Here is an 18,587-nt window from a genome sequence, read left to right as displayed (position 1 = left end):
GGGGGTTGGTGCTCATTTTCCAAAATGAGTGAAATGCAAAAATTAGCACATACAAATAAATAAAATCAGTTCTTAATATTCCCATGGTTATATAATCCACTGTTTATCTAAGAACCTGATTTTTAACCAGTGTCCCTTTTTTAAAAGCTCTTCCTCATCATTGGTGGACATAGGGAATGGGAGGTCAGATATAAAATGTGTGGATCTAATTGATCTTCTAAAGTTTAACTGCTGCTTAATTTACAAATTTGTTTACCTTATAAATCTGATAATCCAGACACCTAATCTGTAATGGCACTTAAAATAGAAAACATATCTGTGGTCTGCTGAACTTAAAATGTACCATTTAGTTACAGTACTGAAAGCATAAATTTTGTTGGGCAGGCAGCTCGTTTGCTGTGACTATTGTTTATGACATTGATCATAGTCGTATCATTGTTTGGTGATGGTTCTTTGTAATCACACATTGTTTGTCACCTTATTCTTCATGTCTGCCCCAAAGAGTTTACAACCTCTTTTCATGTGTTTATACAGCACCTAACAGAATGGGCCTATAGATTCTTCTGTAATAATGATGATACAAGTAAACTGAAGAATGCTGTACAGGTAGAAAGCTTATCTAGGATGGAGTACTGTCTGAACAATTATTTAGTTCCAACAGTGTGGGCTTGGTGCTATACAAAACTCACAGTGCACGTGATCTCTTCTTTGAAGTGTTTACAATGTAAGCAAGACAGACATAGCTAGGATGCACTGCAAGTTGACAGGTGACAGCATTGTGCTAAATACTGTGAGCCATAACATTACCTCATGGGGGGAAAAAAACTTGGTTCGATTTAGTGTCAGTGTAGACACAAGTTCACTTAAATTGACTTTATTGGCCTCTGGGAGGTATCCCACAATGCCCCATTGTGATCGCTTTGGACATTGCACTGTGCTGTACTGTGGTCACACTACCCGGAAATGTCTCCTCCCCATAAGCCCTGGGAACATTTGAATTTTCATTTCCTGTGCTGCCAGCATGGAGAGAGCTTTGTTGCTGTACTCCTCATGGCTACCGCAAAGCCCAAACGCGCTCCAGCATGGAGTCGACCAGAGGTCTTAGATCTCATCGGTCTGTGGGGCGAGGAGTCCATTCTGGCTCACCTTAGAGCCAGCAAAAGGAATCTGGACATTTACAGGAAATATCCCAGGGCATGCTGGAGAAGGGACACAAGAGGGACACTCAGCAGTGCTGCATGAAGATCAAGGAGCTGTGTCAGTCATATCAGAAAGCCAGGGAAGCTAACAGTGATTCTGGCTCCTCGCCCAAAACATGCCGCTTCTACGATGAGGTGCATGCAATTCTCGGTGGCGATCCCACCACGGTGCCGCCCCGCAGCATCGATACCTTCCCTAGATCACAGTCCATGGACTTATGATGAGGACTCCGTGGACGAGGAGGCGGCTGAGGAGAGCAGGGTGCAGGAGAGCTGGTGTCCGTTCTCCCTGAAAGTCAGAACCTATTCCTGACCCCAGAGCAGTCCAGCAGCACCCAGGACAGCAATAATGACCCCGGGGAAGGCACATCTGGTGAGGTTCTTTTCTTCTTAGCAGTTCTGTCCTTTTACATTGGGGGTCAGGAAGGGGACTTTACTGTGGGGTTACCCATGGAACAGATTATTTATGTAATGAGATATGCTCCCGTAATCATCAGTTGATATCTCACGGCGCATGTTTAAAATACCCGAGCTATACAGCAGATGCCCTGTACCTTTGTATTCCCCATTGCAGTGTCCTACCAAAAAACTTTGATTGCTTTTATTTGGTTTAAGCAGAGACTATATACCCCACCCGCGCTGTCCGCAGATCCCCTTGTTTCCCATCTTTGTAAGGGAACAGCGAGCTGATCCTTCTGGGATGTTAGGAATGGAATGAGGGTCTGTGTTTGCCCTGTGCACTGCATGGGGAGTATTGTCTACATTGTTGCAGTTGTATCAAAATCTTCAGTCTGCTAACAATGGCTACCTTGTTACTTTCTTTTCATTCTGTAGACACCTCTGCCTTGGCCCATTCCTCAAGTAATGCTGCAGAAAGACTATCGCAGATTAGAAAGAGGAAAAAAACAAACAAACAAACAAGAGATGACATGTTTGGCGAGCTCATGAACGCCTCTGCGGCTGCAGAGACAGAGCTCAGAGCATGGTGGCTGATCTTGTCCCAAAATATGGACATGGGAGAGGGAGAGTCGCAGGGAAATGCAGGAGCATGATCACAGTACCACACAGGCAGACATGCTCCGGTGGCTTGTGGAGCTTCAGGAGGAGTGGAGGCAGGACAGAGTCCCACTGCAGCCCCTCCATAATGCTCCTCCACCTAGAGAGCGCTGCCCTGCCCCTCCCCCAAGAGGTCTCGGAGGAGAATGGCCAAGCTGTAGTACATGCTCGCCTCCATCCTGGTGGAGGCCAGCCTGGCCAGCAAGCAACCACACTACCCCTTGAGACTGTGAATGAACACTTCCCCCCTTCACCCATGACTTGAATGTTCATAAATAAAAGGTTGCATCATTTCAACATGTTTCTTTATTAAATCATATGTTGTCCTGGAGGGATTTGGAGGGTACAGATATCGATTTGGGGGGGGGAGAGAAGGGTGAAGGGGATATTTAGCAAAGGCAAACAACATACAGGAACATAAATCAGTCCTGCATCTCATTGCAGAACCTGGTTTTCAAAGCTTCCCTAATGCAAAGCGCTCTGTAGTTAGCTCTCAGCATACTGCTGGCATCTGGCTGCTCATAATTGGCGGCCAGTCTTTCTGCCTGCACAGCCCAACTCTGGGGGAACCTTTCACCTTTCGCTTCACACACATTATGAAGAACACAGCATGCAGATATCACCGAAGGGAGGTTCTTTTCACTCATGTCCAGCCTAGCAAGGAGACTCCTCCATCTACCCTTTAAACACCCAAAGGCACATTCTACAACCATTCTACAACTGCTTAACCTCTTATTAAAACACTCCTTGTCGCTGTCAAGGTGTCCGGTGTACACTGTCATTAGCCAAAGGAGCAAGGGGTAAGCAGGATCCCCCAGGATCACTATGGGCATTTCCACGCTCCCGATGTGAATTTTTTGGTCGGGGGAAAAAAGTGCCCGCCTGCATATTAGAGAACAGCCCCGAATTACAAAATACACGTGTCATGCACCTTCCCAGACCACCCCACACAGATGTCGTTGAAACGACCCCGGTGATCCACAAAGCCCTGCAGGACCATGGAAATCTACCCCTTGCAGCTTATGTACTTGGTAGCTAGGTGGGCAGGCGCTAAGATAGGGATGTGCATCCCATCAGTGGCCCCCCCGCAGTTTGGGAACCCCATCGTGGCAAACCCATCCACTATGTCCAAAGTCACTATCCTTCGTAGCAGAAGTGTATTGATGGCCCTGCGTACTTGAATCACGGCGGAGCCCACTGTAGTTTTACCAACTCCCAATTGATTCCCAGCCAAGCGGTAACAGTCGGGGGTTACCAGCTCCACAGAACGATGGCGACTCTCTTCTCCACTGTCAGAGCTTGTCTCAAGCGAGTATTCACGTGCTTCAGGGATGGGGCCAGCTTCGAGCTCAGTTCGAGGAAAGTTGCCTTTCGCATATGAAAGTTTTCCAGCCACTGGTCATCATCCCACAGCTGCATAACAATGCGGTCCTACCAGTCTGTGCTTATTTCCGGAGACCAGAACTGGTGCTCCACGGACTGCAGATCATGCGTTACAGCCTGCAGCCATCATGAATTGTTCTGCTCCATGTCTTGTAGCAGGGCAGCCTCGGTGACATCGCTGTTGCCCGTGCTTCGGCTTCTTGCCCTGCTTCGAAAATACTCAGTGATAAACCATGATGTATTTGTGACGCTTACATAATAGTGCAGAGTTGAGCTGGCTTCATGTCTCCGCAGCAATGGCAAGAGCACGGCATAAAAAAACCACATGAAAATTGGTTTCCTGTTTGTTTGGGGGAAGAAAGGAGGGGGAAGTAGCATTGCATCATGGGACGATGACACTCATCCCAACAGCCACCACGGCTAGTTGCACTGTGGGATAGCAACCACCAGTGCACTGCTTTGAAAGTCAAAATAAGTATGGTGAGTGTGGACGCATGAGATCTGCGCAAACAGCGTAGTGTGTACACGCTGCTGCAACTTCTAAAAATCGACAGGTGAAAGTTGACTTTAAGTAAGTCGAGTTCACTCGGCAGTGTAGACATACCCTTAAACTACTGGTGCTAGTTATTTTTGTATGAGCTGCTATTGTGGCACCTTCCCTTTCTATCAGGAGATTGTGTGCTATAACTACAAAGTCACATTCATTATTCCTATGAGCACTTCACAGTCCAATGACGCTACAGAGTTATAGGAGAAGGCAAGTGTGTGTAGCAAACTAGCCTGCTTTCTTCAGTGTCCCAAGCAACATTGCTCTACTCCCTCAAATCCCTTCTCAAAATCATTCTTTTGGTTAGCTTTCCACTACTGATCCCCACTTTCTCCCTGTCTACTACTGTTCTTGTACCTGATCAGAAAACAGACACCAAAAAAAAAAAAAAATCTATAAAGCTGATTCATCTGCTCTTATTTAAAAATAATAATGCTTTCCTCAAAGCTGTGTTGTCGTCTTCTGTAGACCTCTTCCTTCCCGAGTGATAATACTGTTTGTCACTTTTTATTGAATTACTTGTTTAGATTGTAAGCACCTCACACTTTGAAGATGACAAAGTTCCTGCCCTGAAGCGTTGTGTTGGTCTGTACACAAATAGTTAATAAGTGCTATAACAGATGCCTGATATAACTGTAATAGGGCTTATAATGAAATCTAGTGAGCACTTCTTTACCTTTTAGATGATGCAGGTAAGAGTAGGCAGGGAAGCTTTGTTCTTGTGAAGCAGACATTGGTTTAGAAAGGATTTGCCTCCAACCTTTCGTCAAACTCCAGGTACTTCTCTAACTTGAACTATTTTGATGGAGGCTATGAGGGGAGGGTAAGCAATTATGAAAGCGAAATCTGAGGCATAAGAAGGCTGAGAAATTGAGTTTAACTTTCTTAATTCATTTCAGTATATTTTTGTTTTATGACTTGTTGCCTAATTACTAGTGGAGTGTATGTGTGGGAGCAGGGGTATTAAATTTCCCAGGGGTTCTCAAAATCCATGTTAGAGCAAACCTCCGGGCTCTACTTCAAACCCTTATCCTACCAATTGTTGACTAGATGGAACTCCCATGGGAGCCTGTGGATGCGCTTTGTTAATGGGCTGAAATGGTCACTGTGTGATGCAAGATGTTACCTGCTTACCTGCTGCTAGGGAGCTGATGTGCTGCTCTGTACCAGCTTTTGCTGGTAATCAGTCTTGTGTTTCTTGCTGGGAAATCTAGAATGACTTTACTTGATAGTATTTGGTTTGCAAGCCCTAACTTGTAAGTCTGCCAAACGTCTCTTTTTCAAGGGATGTTCAGTTATTGTGGCAGATAGACACAGGTAACTTTATTGTAATCCGTGTTTTGTCATTACCCCAACATTTTTTTTTTTTATAGATGGATAAAAAAATAGCTGACTTTATTCAATGTTTTCTCTCTAGTCTCCAGAGGGTGCTGAGGGCAAGGATGCAGCAAAAATAACTAAACAAGAGGCAAGTATAACTCCTGTTTTTCATCTGTTGTGGTTTTAATTATCTAAATTGTAGATTTCCCATTTTACAAGGCTAAATAATATTTGTTGCTTCATAGAGATTCACTTACGATGGGGGTGTTTTATGGGAATTATGGTACTGGTATTAAAACTGCAAATGTACCACAGATCTGGTTTATTTGGTAAGAATTAATCCTTTGGCACTGAAGAGGAGAGGACCCATTGCTACATGAGGCATTTTCCAGTAGCACTTTAATCTGTGTGTGAAAGAGTAAGGGAAGGATCCTGAAGCCTAGTGCAATGGGAATTTAGCTTTTTCTTTTTTCTTTTTTTTTTTTTTTTTTATATCTAGCAAGAAAGTTCAATGCTTTGATTTCTAAAACTCAGTGAAGATTCAGGCGAATTAACAGTGAATTGCCTCTCTTTTAAAGTTTAAGAACATTCTCCAAAGGGCATTTTTGAACTGAAAACGTGAGTAAGAACATAAATTGTAGGACTCTGGAAAATGTAAAAATTTGTGAGCCAAGACAAGGAAGCTGACTTGAGGCTCAGTCATTTTGAAAAAAATGTTGCATTGGAAGGGACGAAATGTTTTAAACAATAGCAATATTCAGTCCTAAACCCCTGAACGAATAAATTAGCTCTTTGGAAGTAGAAGGAAGGCATGAAAAGGGTTTCTTGAGTTTTTAGCTTCTTAGTAGCAGTGTCTTCCTGTAATATTTTCTAGATCAGGAAGAGAAGCATATGACTGAACAAATTAGTACAGTTGAGAGTCTTATGTAGTTTCTGTTATATCTTATAAAATATTATGACAAAGGCAGGTTAAAAAGAATACCTTGGGCATGTCTGAAACTCTTAATGTGACTTACCCTGTGTAAAACAAAGAGTCTTTTCCTGTATAAATATTTAAATATTGTGTTCTCAAAATAAAATAATTTTGGAGGAAAGCAGTCCTCAGGGATGGTGTGTTTTTTCCCTCGCCCCTCTAGAAAGATTTGACAGACATCATTGATGTCCATTGGATACCAGTATAAAGAATGAACATTTTTAGTTTCTAACTAGGAATTTGCAGAAGCCTGAAGGTTTCTAAACTGTTTCAAAAGAGCCTGTTCTCTCTCAAATACAAGAACACCCATGGTGGACATGGGAACAAGAATAGATAGAGGGGTTTTGTATAGCCCTCTGTACATAATTTCAGTTATCTGTAAGGACTGAGCTGCAATCAGATAACATAGCTTCTAGGTAAAACAGGACAAGAGAGTTAAACAAGCTACCCTCTCTACTCAGTGATTTCTAAAGAATTTTTTTAACTCTGTGCTCCTGATGTCAGTGCAAATGCTTAAATGAAACAGCTCAATGAGTAAACTCCTCTACATGAAAAATAGCCATTGTAGTCTGTGTGTGTGTGTGCGCGTGTGTGTGTGTATTTTTTTAAATCACTATGATTTAGATGCAAGCTATCTTATCTCCACCTTTTAATATTCAAATTCTTTCTAGAGAACCATGGGATGTAAATCTAGATTTAAGATGGGATTTGGGGTACAGGGGATCTACAATTCTGTACTTAGAGACCAGTTGAAATGCTGTCTTTTTAACCTGTTTAACAATGGTGTTGGGCATACTGATAGAGCTCAACAAATAGATATCCTATATCTCTGAGAGAAGAGGTGTGTAGATTTTAGAATTATGCATAAATACTAGACCTCTGAAAATCAATTTGCTTTTTTCCTTGGATAAAGCCTTCCTCCTGCCAAGACCCAAGTTCAAGATTTTGTTCGTTGTGTAGGTGTTTACTAGTCAGGGACACTTAAATCATTACATGGAATATGGCTGACTGTACTCCCGAAGTGTTGATGGTCTCATCTGTTGCAGGATGACCTTGACTCAGGTTTTTCAGGTCACCTTCAAAACATCTTTTTTGTATATAATTAGATTTTTTTCTTTGTAAGCATTTCGGTTCATCTTTAAGTTCTGTTCTGTTGGGAAACTGGTTACAAATCAGGTAAAGGGACAATTGAATAAAAACATGGTTCCGATTTTATAGCATAGACCACGTTATCTGAGTTTTTTAACCAAGCCAAAGCCTTTGTCAAATCAAAACAGTACAAATAGAGCTGAGTCAGGGGACTCGTTACAACGTTTTGTCCTGACCCTCCGACAACCCAATTGTAATTTTTAATATACAAGAGACTTTTAATCATGCTCTGTAATCAGCTTCATTAACTCTTTTGTCGTTGTAATGCATTCAGGTGCCTGGGAATGGAGAACAAGATAACATGTTTTTAAATATTTCCCAGACTTTCTCATCTTCCACACTGGACTTTATGAAAGTAGAGACATTTAATTTTATTTGGGTGTGGGCAGGGGAGTTCACAATTTTTTTTATTTTTTCCTTAACATTTTCTTTAAGTGAAAAAACAGTCAAATGTTTATCCTCTGATTCTGCAACTTGCTCTGTGCAGGTGTACTCCTGTATCCACATGGTTTCAGTTGTAGGATTGGGCCTGAATTTGCTTCTTTTAAATGATATTAGCACTTTGATAGTCCTGTGTTAAGGAACATCATCAACTTAACTTGTATTTCTATCAGAAAATATTTTTACTCAGTGTTTAACGTAACAGCTAAGAGATTAAAGAAACACTCCTTTTCCTCAATATTTTCAGTTTATTTGCTTTGTGCTTTTGACAGTTCTCTGTAGAATCAGTTTCCCCTGTATAGTCAGTCAATCCTTTCTGTTCGCATAGGCCTTTCTCACAGCAACAAGTTGAGATAAACATTTATAAAATAGGACACCTTTATTGTAAAACTGCACCTGCTCTCAAATCTATCAATGTTTGTAGTCACTGAAACATGAACTTTTTTCTTTTTTGTAAATGACTACGTATGAAATTCACTGTCACTTTAAAACTCTAAAAATCCAGAGGAGGAGGCCTCCTCCATGAGTATTTGACCATAAGGATTTTTGTTGTCCTAGTGATACATTTTAATTTGTCATCAAATGAATGAGTAACATATTTTGCCTTGGTTTGAATATCATCTGCTGAAAGCCTACAAAATTTCTTTCCCCCCCTTTTTATAGCCCACAAGACGATCCGCAAGATTGTCAGCTGTAAGTATGCATAAGCGCTGTTGATATATACCTTCCTAGGCATATGCTTTCTTGTTCCAGGCAAACAGGATGTCATATTTTATTTGATTCATTTATTCTTGAAGAGCATTAAAGCTCTCTGGAGGGAAGGATGTTTATTTTAATATAACCAAAGGCAACCAATCTCAATAAAAGAACTGTGTTCTTTTCTCTCACTGGTATGCCTGTTGCACACAAAATGTGATTTGGCACTTCTGGAAGCTCTCTCTCCTGATAGGCCAGCAGATGCAGGTTGTGGAGATACAATTTCCTGTGAAAGACTGGGGCTATTATAGCAGGGCTAGATTTGATACTTTTGGGTTACTTTTCTTTGTTAGATGTGGGTAAAAGGATGGGGAGGGGGAATCTTTTTCTTTCCAATAAATTTGCTTAACATATGTATGTACTCCTATATTAAAAATAATAATAGTAACCCCTTTCAAGAGCAGTGGAGGAAGAAGAACCTTCTAGCAATGTCATGTTGGATAGTGCAAGGTCTCCGTAACAGAAAGGCTAATGGAGGGTGGGCTTCTGTTAATGATTTGCTCCAAATTCCATGTTAGACTCTTAAAATGACTCCAAAATTACTTTCACTCCTACATGTGGTGAGCCTAGGGGCAGCAGCTACAAGTGGCTTGTGGAGGCTAAGCCTCCCCAAACAGCTGTCGCTGGAAGCTCCTGCTTGGCCTTTCCCCGAGGCCCCGCCTTTGCCCCGCCTCTTCCCGCCTTTGCCCCGCTTCTTCCTGCCGAGGCTCCACCTTCGCTCTGCCTCTTCCCTTGAGACTCCCTTCTCTTTGCCCCCCCCATTGCTGGCCCTATCCAAGTTGCTCCAGTCTCAGCAGTATGCATTGCAGCAGAAGTAGTCCCACAGTTGGGCCAGCCAGTGAGAGACAGAAGTTCAGAACCATTTTTAAAAGAGATGGGGTCTTGCCCCCCTGTCCTGGTGCCCCTTAGCTGAGTTGCACTCCAGCATCAGAAGGAGGAGTCCCACAGCTGGGCCAGCCAGTGAGAGGCAGAGCCACTTTTAAAAGTGATTCTGAACTTCTGTCTCTCTGTCTTCTGCTGTGCTGATGCTGGAGCAACTCCTCTAGCACAGTTATGGAGGGGGCGGAGACTAAAGGCATGAGTGATGGGCTCGGGGGGAGAGGGCTAAGCAGGGGTGAGACCTCGGGGTGGAGCCAGCCTTCCCAAATGCGAGAGGCACACACTGCTTATGGGATGAGCCAACAGATACAGGCTAGCTTAGTTTGTGGGTGTCAGTGCTACAGAGAAGCCAAGACAGATGAGGTATATTTGTATATGAGACTTTTCTGGTCTTTTGAGAGGTGCCCACTAGAATGCAAGGGAAAGGAGGGGTGACAGGCTGGTGGTGAATTATCTAATATATTGTGTAACTGGAAATGTTTTATAGAAACCTGCTCCACCAAAACCTGAACCCAAACCAAGGAAAACCACAAAGGTAAAATTCCTCTAATTTAAACCACTATAACCAAATAATCATGCAGTTTTGTTTTTGCATTGCATATTTTATTCTACCTGTTTCAAATGTTCATGGATAACTTCTGAAGCATCCACATTTTATACATGCTTTATCTTTAAAGTAAAACAAACTGTCCCTCCCACACCTACCTCTGTCCCAATTAAAATGTATTGCAGATTGCCTGCTATGCATACTCGGTCAGCTGTATACTTCTGCTTCCTAAGCAGAGCTATTTACTGTAGCAATATCTTTTCCTTCCCCAAAGATGGAGCCCACCTTTCCTGGACTTGCAGGGTTGGTCAAGGTGACTCCACTACTAACTGGGACCTAGTTCCCACTGTGTCAGCTTGACTGTCATCATCCCTGCTTGACTAAATGGACAGTACTTCACCCATTAGTGAGACGCTCTTGTCTAATACATATTTTTCTTATGAGAATGCGGCTATTGCCAAGGAAGCTGATGATAAATAGAGGTAGAATTTAAAATGTAGCTAAATGAGGTGGTGGTGACTTTCTAGGCCAAATACAGTCAAAATAAAAATCCTATTGCATGTAGATTAGTAGTTTTAGACTCTACTAAAAAAAGACCTAGAAAAGTACTTCAGAAAACAGATTTATTGGGGCCCAAGGAAGATGCAAAATAAGAACAATTGTTGTACCAGGAAAAGCATGTTGAGGGAAACTGTTTTAGCCCTCCCCAATGTATATTTCTGATTGAAAAGTATTAGAATATTAAGATCAAGTATATGAATATGTAATTGTGTGACTTGGGACATTTTGGGTGTAAACTATCGTATCTGATATTACTGACAAAGTAATGTTAAGATTATCATGTTCTCTCAAAATGTGATTATTAGTTTGGGGAAATAGGCTTATATAAAAAAGGAGGGAGGAGTTTATTAAAGAAGGGAATGTAGTAGGTTTTATCTTTTTCAGTACACGTAATGAAAATGGGCTTGACATTGTAGCCTCAGTATATATCCTTCACAAAAGAGGACATATTTGAGGTATATTTTTTACAACCACCAGTTTCCCCAGATTATAATTGGATTTCATTTAAGGATTGGATTAAATTTGGTCTTGATAGATTTGGGCAACTTTTACACAAAAATGAGCAAGCTTATACTTTGATCAACTAATAAGAAATTTCAGATTAACATTGTATTGTAAGTCATTTCAGATATGGTAATTTTTAGTGTTCAAAGCTAACAAATAGAGTTAAAAACTCCAAATATTTAACTGTCCTTTTTTTATGTGAAGACTTACCTAGAAATGTGTACATTCTTGCTAAAACATTAAAACTCAGAAAGTAGTTACTATGTGGATAAATGGAAGGAAGCTTGATCTTAATATACCAAGTTGACAGTAATAGCTGACTCTCCTGGGTGAGTGAGGGGAAGAGGAGAGGGAGGAGTAGAGCAGTGGGGATCATGGAACATCTCCTTCTAAATGTTTATCAGGACTTATTTAAACACCCAATGCCAAATCCTCAACCTCACCTTTGTAGCCCCATAAAGTTTTCACAAAATTGAGTTGCTAAGCATAGGCCTCTTCTAGCATTGCAGGTCTCAACAGGTACTGGAACACATAGTGCAGATAGAATAGATAAAAAAGTAATAGGCCATAGTATGTGGAAAAAGCCCATTATTCTGCTATATATTAACAATAAACCTCCAGATGAAAATGTAGGGTTTTTTCCCCTAGTTGGGTTCCTGTTCATAGCTTCCTGCCTTTCTGCCACCGCAGACTAGTGAAATTCCCTGTGTGACCATCCTAGGATATTGGTTCATTAACATCTGGGATGTTCTTTCCAATGAGAAACATGCCAGCCTAAAATAGCAAAAATTTCATATTTTTTTCTCCGGTATAATAAGGGTGCTACTAAATCAACCTAATATACTTTAGACACAGGGGAGCCAGTTCTTCAGCCAGTGTAAATTGGTGTATTTCCATTAAATTCAAAAGCGCTGTGCCATTACATCAGCTCTGGTCTAGCCCAATTAATGTTGTGCTTGACTGTATAAGACTTTGATAGACAGCACTTGTTCTTGTATTTATATTTATCCTGGTTCCTTTTCACACAATGTACGGGGACTGTTTTCTTATGAATTCTACTAGAGTAATATTTTTTTAAATCCCTGAAAATTAAGAGAAACAGTGGAGTATACTCAGTTAAATATTGCTAGTGATGGCAGCAGATGCTGGAGAACTTTAGAACCCTCAGCTTGGGCATTTGTGGGTAAAAGCTTTCCAGATCATCTGTAGAGAGAGGTAGCTGACATTCTGTACTTATTTGTCACACACAACTTGCTCATATTTACCTTTTGGGTTACAGGGAGGTTCATAAGTGGTAGCAAGTATCCTACATCTTCTAATGCAAACTCTCTCCATGTTTTTGATCCTTTATCAGAAGGAACCAGGAACAAAGGCTAACAAAGGCGCTAAAGGGAAGAAGGATGAAAAGCAAGAAGCTGCAAAGGAAGGTACTACACCATCTGAAAATGGTGAAAATAAAGCTGAAGAGGTACTTTCCACACATACCTCCGACTGATTGAATCAGTGTTTTTTAAAAATTATTCAGTCTTTCAGCCATTGATAGCATGTTCATAATGTTTCTTTTTATTGCCCATAATGTTATTGCAGATTCGCATCTCTCGCTCAACTGTTAGTGTTTCAACATCAAGAGGTGCCCCACCCAGCACACTGTCAGTAAAAGGGCAGATTGAAACAGTGAAAGTTAAGGGTACGGTAGAGCATTCTGCATGTGTGCAGTGAATAGAAACAGATAGTAGTGTGGTGCTTTTCATTATGAACAATGGAAGCTGGCAGGTAAGGCTTCTATGGCTTTTGAAAAGCAGGGACCAATAAATGAAGAAAAGTGTGTGTGTACCTGTTGTGTCTGTAAACATAATACTGAAATAGTTTGAAATTGAGCAGTTGCAAATAATGCATCAAAGGAAAAGGTGCTAGTGTGGGGGCTATTTTTACACTTGAGAAGTAACTTACTATAGTAATTGTTGTTTTTTTTTCCCTTCCCCTTCGCAGGCACAGAGAACTGAATCTGTAGGTGACAAGAGCGAATGAATTGTCATGAAAATTTTGGGTTGATTTTATGTACCTCTTGGACAACTTTTAAAAGATATTTTTATCAAGTATTTTGTAAATGCTAATTTTTTTAGGACTATGATAGATGACATATTAAACTGTATATGAACATATCCCTTCTCATAACCATGCTTTTAGAAATTTCCATTGCTGTCGAGTAATATAAATATCAACTTAGCATTGGAAGGTGTGTGTAAAATTGGATCAGCATTCCATACACTTGCTTTAAGAAATGAAGTCTTGTGCATATGGTGATGGTTTTTACTGTGCGTATTTGAATTTTTCATGCAGTTTTTCTAGAGCAATAATCAGTGGTGCTTTTGTACTTAGGGTTTATGTGATTTTAATGAAACATGGATAGATGTGGCCACCTGCTGACTATTTTGGGTTCTATAAATGGATTAAAATAAAAGGTCTCCTTGCCTGCAAACCTACAGCCTCCTAATGTTTTCTCTAAATCTAAGGAATGCCTGACTCATTTTTTAACTATTGTGTGGAAGACTAAATGGTTTAGCAACTATTGTGTTCTGCATGCAGTATGTTTGAAGCTTTTTGCTGGTCTCTGATAAACATATTTAAATGTCCACATATGAGTAACAGGTCAAGATTTTCAGTGGTCCACATATTAATGGCCTTCTCAATATGAAGCAGTGTATTCATATTTACTATCACAGTTGAATAGACTTTGTATTACTGTACCAGTATAACATACAGTGAGATACCAAAACAATGATCGCTTGTTTGATACAAATGTATGGTAACTGAAAGGCATTCAGGAGCAGCTTTGCTTCTTCTCCCCTCCCCCTTCATCTAATACAGGATGTTTTAATTTCAATAGCTTATTACATGGCACCCTTGTTTCTATTTACAGCCCCAAATTTAACATAAAATAGTAATATTGCTGTTCCGCTTCAGCAGAGGACAGTTGTAAATGTACTGCAATTGCTGTTGAACAGCACTATACTTGGTACATGGTAGAGATAAAACAAAGTATTTTTGAGGGGCTTGTGGTGGTGGTAAATTAGCTAATGATCTTTAGTACCTATACATTACATCTCTTCAGCTCATTATAAGCACCTTTGATAGTTTTCTCTTTACCCTCTTCTGGAACTCTAGTATTTTTATTGTTGTTTGTGGGGGTGGGACGGTGAGAAAGAAATGTTCCCTGTTCAGTAACATTTATTTGTATTGTTCAAGTGGTGGCCATTATGTCTGGGGATACTTTTGCTTGTTTCAGTCAATAAATAAATGACTGTATTGCTTGACCGTAGTGTCTTATTTATTATTTAGGAAGCAAGTTGTCATCTGCAGTAGTCGAGTTAATTTTTTTTTCAAAAAACCCCTTTTCTATTCATCTGCTCTATTTATCTTACATGTACGTAATAGTAGCACCGAAGGCCACAGTTAGAATCAGCATTTCTATTGTGATATGCCCTGTGCAATAGCATAAGAAGTTGCTGTCCCAGCATCAAGGAGTTTACCATCTAAGAAAGTGTTTACAGTTTTGGAAATAGGTTGAGAATAAGGATGTGATGGGGGCTGTGTGTTGGGGAACACAATAAAGATGATAATCCAATTAGAAGGGAAGTGGTTACTCCTCTTGATAGTGATTCCTGCTCAACATTCTGATTTGATTCCTAAAAATAGGACTTGTTGGGTCTATCAATCTAAATACACATGGCCCCCCATCACCATAATATCTTAGTCACTCCCAAACATTAATGAATTTATGCTTACCACACCCACACGGGTTAGAGAGATATTAACCCCATGTTATAGATGGGTAACTGAGGCAGAGATTAAGTGATTTAGCCAATGTCACACTGTACATTTGTGACAGAGCTGCGATTTGAACCCAGATCTCCTATATCCCACTACAGCGCCTTAACAATAAGACCATCCATTCTCCCAGAAAATTCCACTCAGGAGAACTTCTATAAAATTCTAGATCCCTAAAATTCCTGTTTATTCACTTAAGATTTCTGATTTTCAGGAAAAGTGAGAAATTTGTGTATGTGGTGTTTTCTTATTTATTTTATTTTTTGCATCTTCAGACACTGACACTCCTTGGATAAATTTTCAAAGGACTACACAGGATTTTAGGACATGCTTTTTAACCCCCAGAATGCTGGCACTTTCCATGCCTCTAACCAAATGAATGCTTTAGAACTGTGGTCTGTAGACAATTGGTGATCTGCAGAGCACCTCCAGGTAATCTGGTGCTACTGCTGAAAGTGTTTTAGGTATGAAATTCTAACTTAAAGGTGCCAGATGCTTTAGGGTACATGCCAAGCTAAGTTTTTTGAAGAAAATTAATTCAGTAGTTTTAAACCTTAAATTTCTCAAGCTAAAACTTTTTTACTTGTAGTCTTTTAAACTGATTCAAAGTTAGTGTAGTTTAAAATATTTAAAACTATTAAGCAGATTCTCTTCAAATGCAACTTGTTCAGTAGCTGTTGCTGATTTAAAATAAAGCCAAATTGAAAGACTGCAGGTACTTATTGAAGGTGAGGTTAACATAAAACCTTCAGTTTATCTTAGATTTTGTATTTCACAAATCCATTATAATATAAAGAGACCCTTTTTTAAGACATAAGCACAACAGGGCTGAGTTAAGGTTGAACTTTCAACCTTAAATGTGGATTTCTCAATCTGTTCTATTCATGATGTTTTTCTCTCATATGAATTTTAAAATATTTTCACTGTTTACTGTAAATCAAACTCTTATTCATGTCTAAATTCCCACTGTCATAATTCTCCTTACTAAGCTGTCAGCCACTTTTACCAAGTGCTTACAATCTATTTAAAATTCTGCTGCTCATCTAATTGACTACAATGTCCCCTCCGTGTTGTTACCCTATCCCTCTGTCAATTCAATTGCATTGGTTACAATTGAATTTGAGATTCAGATTGAAAATCCTACTTCTGCCATTTTAAGGCTCCTCAAGCACTAATCACATGTTTAGAATTTGTTAAAGTCCGTTCTATTGTGCAGCCTTGTGGTGTTTTACAGTTTTCTGTCATTTGCTTTTTGCACTGGTCTGGTAGAGTTCTAATTTTTTTATATCTGTATTAGTTTTAAAACCACCTAATTTTCAAATATTTTTCCTTTCACTGTTAACTTTGTTTTGCTTTTTGCAGTTTTTAAAGATTTTTACAGTAGTCATGAAAGCTAAGTTCCATTAGAAATCAAATGTAATGCAAAATAAAAAGGGAAATTACTTACTGCTATTTTTGTTTGTAATTCTCTTTTCTCATCTATGCTACTAATGCTTACACAGTTATGGCTTCATTTACCAAGAACCAGGCTGGCTCTTAATAAAGGGGATAGATAACCCATTTTCTGCATCAGTCTTCTGCATCTGCTTCCCTTGACTGTGAATACAGTCATGGATCAGAGTCCTCTAGCTCTGATACACACACTTTCCTGAAATAGCTCACTAGCTAGAAGCATCAAAGCTTTCCATGCTAGAAACCACTGGAGATGTGAAATTTGAGTTCTGTATAAACAGAGGAGGAGGGAGATGATTTTACCTGTCTGTGGCATTGGTGAGACCAATACTGGAATATTTTGTAGAGCTTTGGTGTCAGCATTTTTAAAAGGATGAAAAATTGGAGAGGCTGCAGGTAATAGCCACAAAAATTATTTGAAAAAGTCTTACAGGGAGGGACTTATTGAGCTCTCTGTTTAGCTTGTAAAAAAGATGAACAAGTGACTTGACTCTTCTCTTCGTGGAGAGAAAATAGTGAGTGCTAAAGGCTTCTTCAGTCTAGAAGATAAGGACATAACAAGAACCAATGGCTGGAAGCTGAAGCCAAAGTCAAATTAGAAATAAGGCACAATATTTTTTAACAGTGAGGGTGATTGACCATTTGAACAAACCAGCAAGGGAAGTGGTGGGTTCTGGAAGATATGCTTTAGTCACACACAAGTTATTGGGTTCAATACAAGAGTGAGTGAGTGAAATCTGTGGTTGATAATATGCGTGAAGTCTGATGAGATGAATGAATGGTCCTTTCTGGCCTTAAAAATTAATGAAAGTAGGCTATTTCAAGTATTGCTGTATTTTGTTTTTTCCAAGTTTAACAGGCAGCAGTTGTTGCCATAATTGCAACAGATACTGGATTTCAGTAATGAAAAGGAAAATAAAGTTCTAATTGACTTGATCTAGGCTAGATCTACTTTTAAAGAAGTAACAAGTGAAAGAAGATGAATGTACATTTGGAGCAGGGAACGGGTGTATCAGAAAAATAGAATGTGCAACATTCTAAAAGCTGAGTGTCTTAAGTTCATAATACATACAGTAGAAATGAAAGTATATCCCTAAGGTTGTTCTGCCCTTAAATGCAAAAGTAAAATTAATTCATGAAACAGGAGCATAAAATTCTTCACGCATATTTGCTAAATGTTGAGCAAGAAGATGGCTGTCTCAGCAATTAATGGATGATAGGGTTAGTAGACTTAAATGTCTTTGACAAAGAGATCAGTGATTTATAACATCTCAACTGAAATCTATTTGGAGGGGAGGGTAAGTGAATGCCAAGACTTTAGCACTGAACCAGACCATATATTGATTCCAAGTGTCTTGTTGGCTCTGCAGTTACACAAGATGTTTTAATTCTTTCAGCAGGGCTAATTACCACATCCTTCCTTTTTCCATTCCTCTTCCATCTTTTTGCTTTACAAAGTTAGTCCCTCCTCAAAAATAAATAAGCAGTTTCAACACAATGTTTGAAAGCACCTATGTTGCCAATAGGGCTGTCAACTAATGTAAAAAAATTAATCACGATTAATTGTGTGAATAAAAAAATTAATTGCACGATTAATCGCACTATTAAACAATAATATAATACCATTTTTTTTAATATTTTGGATGTTTTCTGTTTTCAAAAATATTGATTTCAATTACTACACAATAGAATGTTTAGCATATCTGGCACGTAAATACCTGCAATACCAGCTACAACTGTGCCATGCAAACACCTGTTCTCATTTTCAGGTGACGTAAACAAAAAGTAGGCAGCATTATCTCCTGTAAATATAAACAAACTTGTTTGTCTTAGCGATTGGTTGAACAAGAATTAGGACTGACTGGACTTGTAGGCTCTAAAGTTTTACATTGTTTTATTTTTGAGTGCAGTTTTTTACATAATTCTACATTTGTAAATTCAACTTTCACAATAAGAGATCGCACCACAGTACTTGTAAGAGGTTAACTGAAA

The 18,587-nt window shown here is 39.6% G+C and overlaps 1 protein-coding gene across 3 annotated transcripts in view; it reads left to right on the top strand.

Moving 5' to 3' along the window:
- HMGN3 (high mobility group nucleosomal binding domain 3) overlaps positions 1-14,629 on the top strand; it is a 29,170-nt gene extending 14,541 nt beyond the window's left edge. The window contains exons 2-7 of one of the 3 annotated variants that reach the window (XR_010917091.1): positions 5,603-5,653; positions 8,732-8,761; positions 10,191-10,238; positions 12,670-12,783; positions 12,903-13,088; positions 13,305-14,629. Coding sequence is in view for 2 of the 3 variants with exons in the window: in XM_067532627.1 (XP_067388728.1) it covers positions 5,603-5,653; positions 8,732-8,761; positions 10,191-10,238; positions 12,670-12,783; positions 12,903-13,002; positions 13,305-13,318 (357 nt within the window). In the remaining variant the exon portion in view is untranslated. The remainder of the gene's footprint in view (positions 1-5,602; positions 5,654-8,731; positions 8,762-10,190; positions 10,239-12,669; positions 12,784-12,902; positions 13,089-13,304) is intronic. The other 2 variants (XM_067532627.1, XM_067532628.1) reach the window with 2 other exon arrangements.
- The last annotated feature ends 3,958 nt before the right edge of the window (positions 14,630-18,587 follow it).

The sequence above is a fragment of the Emydura macquarii genome, unplaced genomic scaffold, assembly GCF_026122565.2.
Source record: "Emydura macquarii macquarii isolate MOO-44397 ecotype Brisbane River unplaced genomic scaffold, CSIRO-AGI_Emac_v2 contig_3295, whole genome shotgun sequence".
Taxonomy (NCBI): Eukaryota; Metazoa; Chordata; order Testudines; family Chelidae; genus Emydura; species Emydura macquarii.
This window is presented reverse-complemented; position numbering and strand designations above follow the sequence as displayed.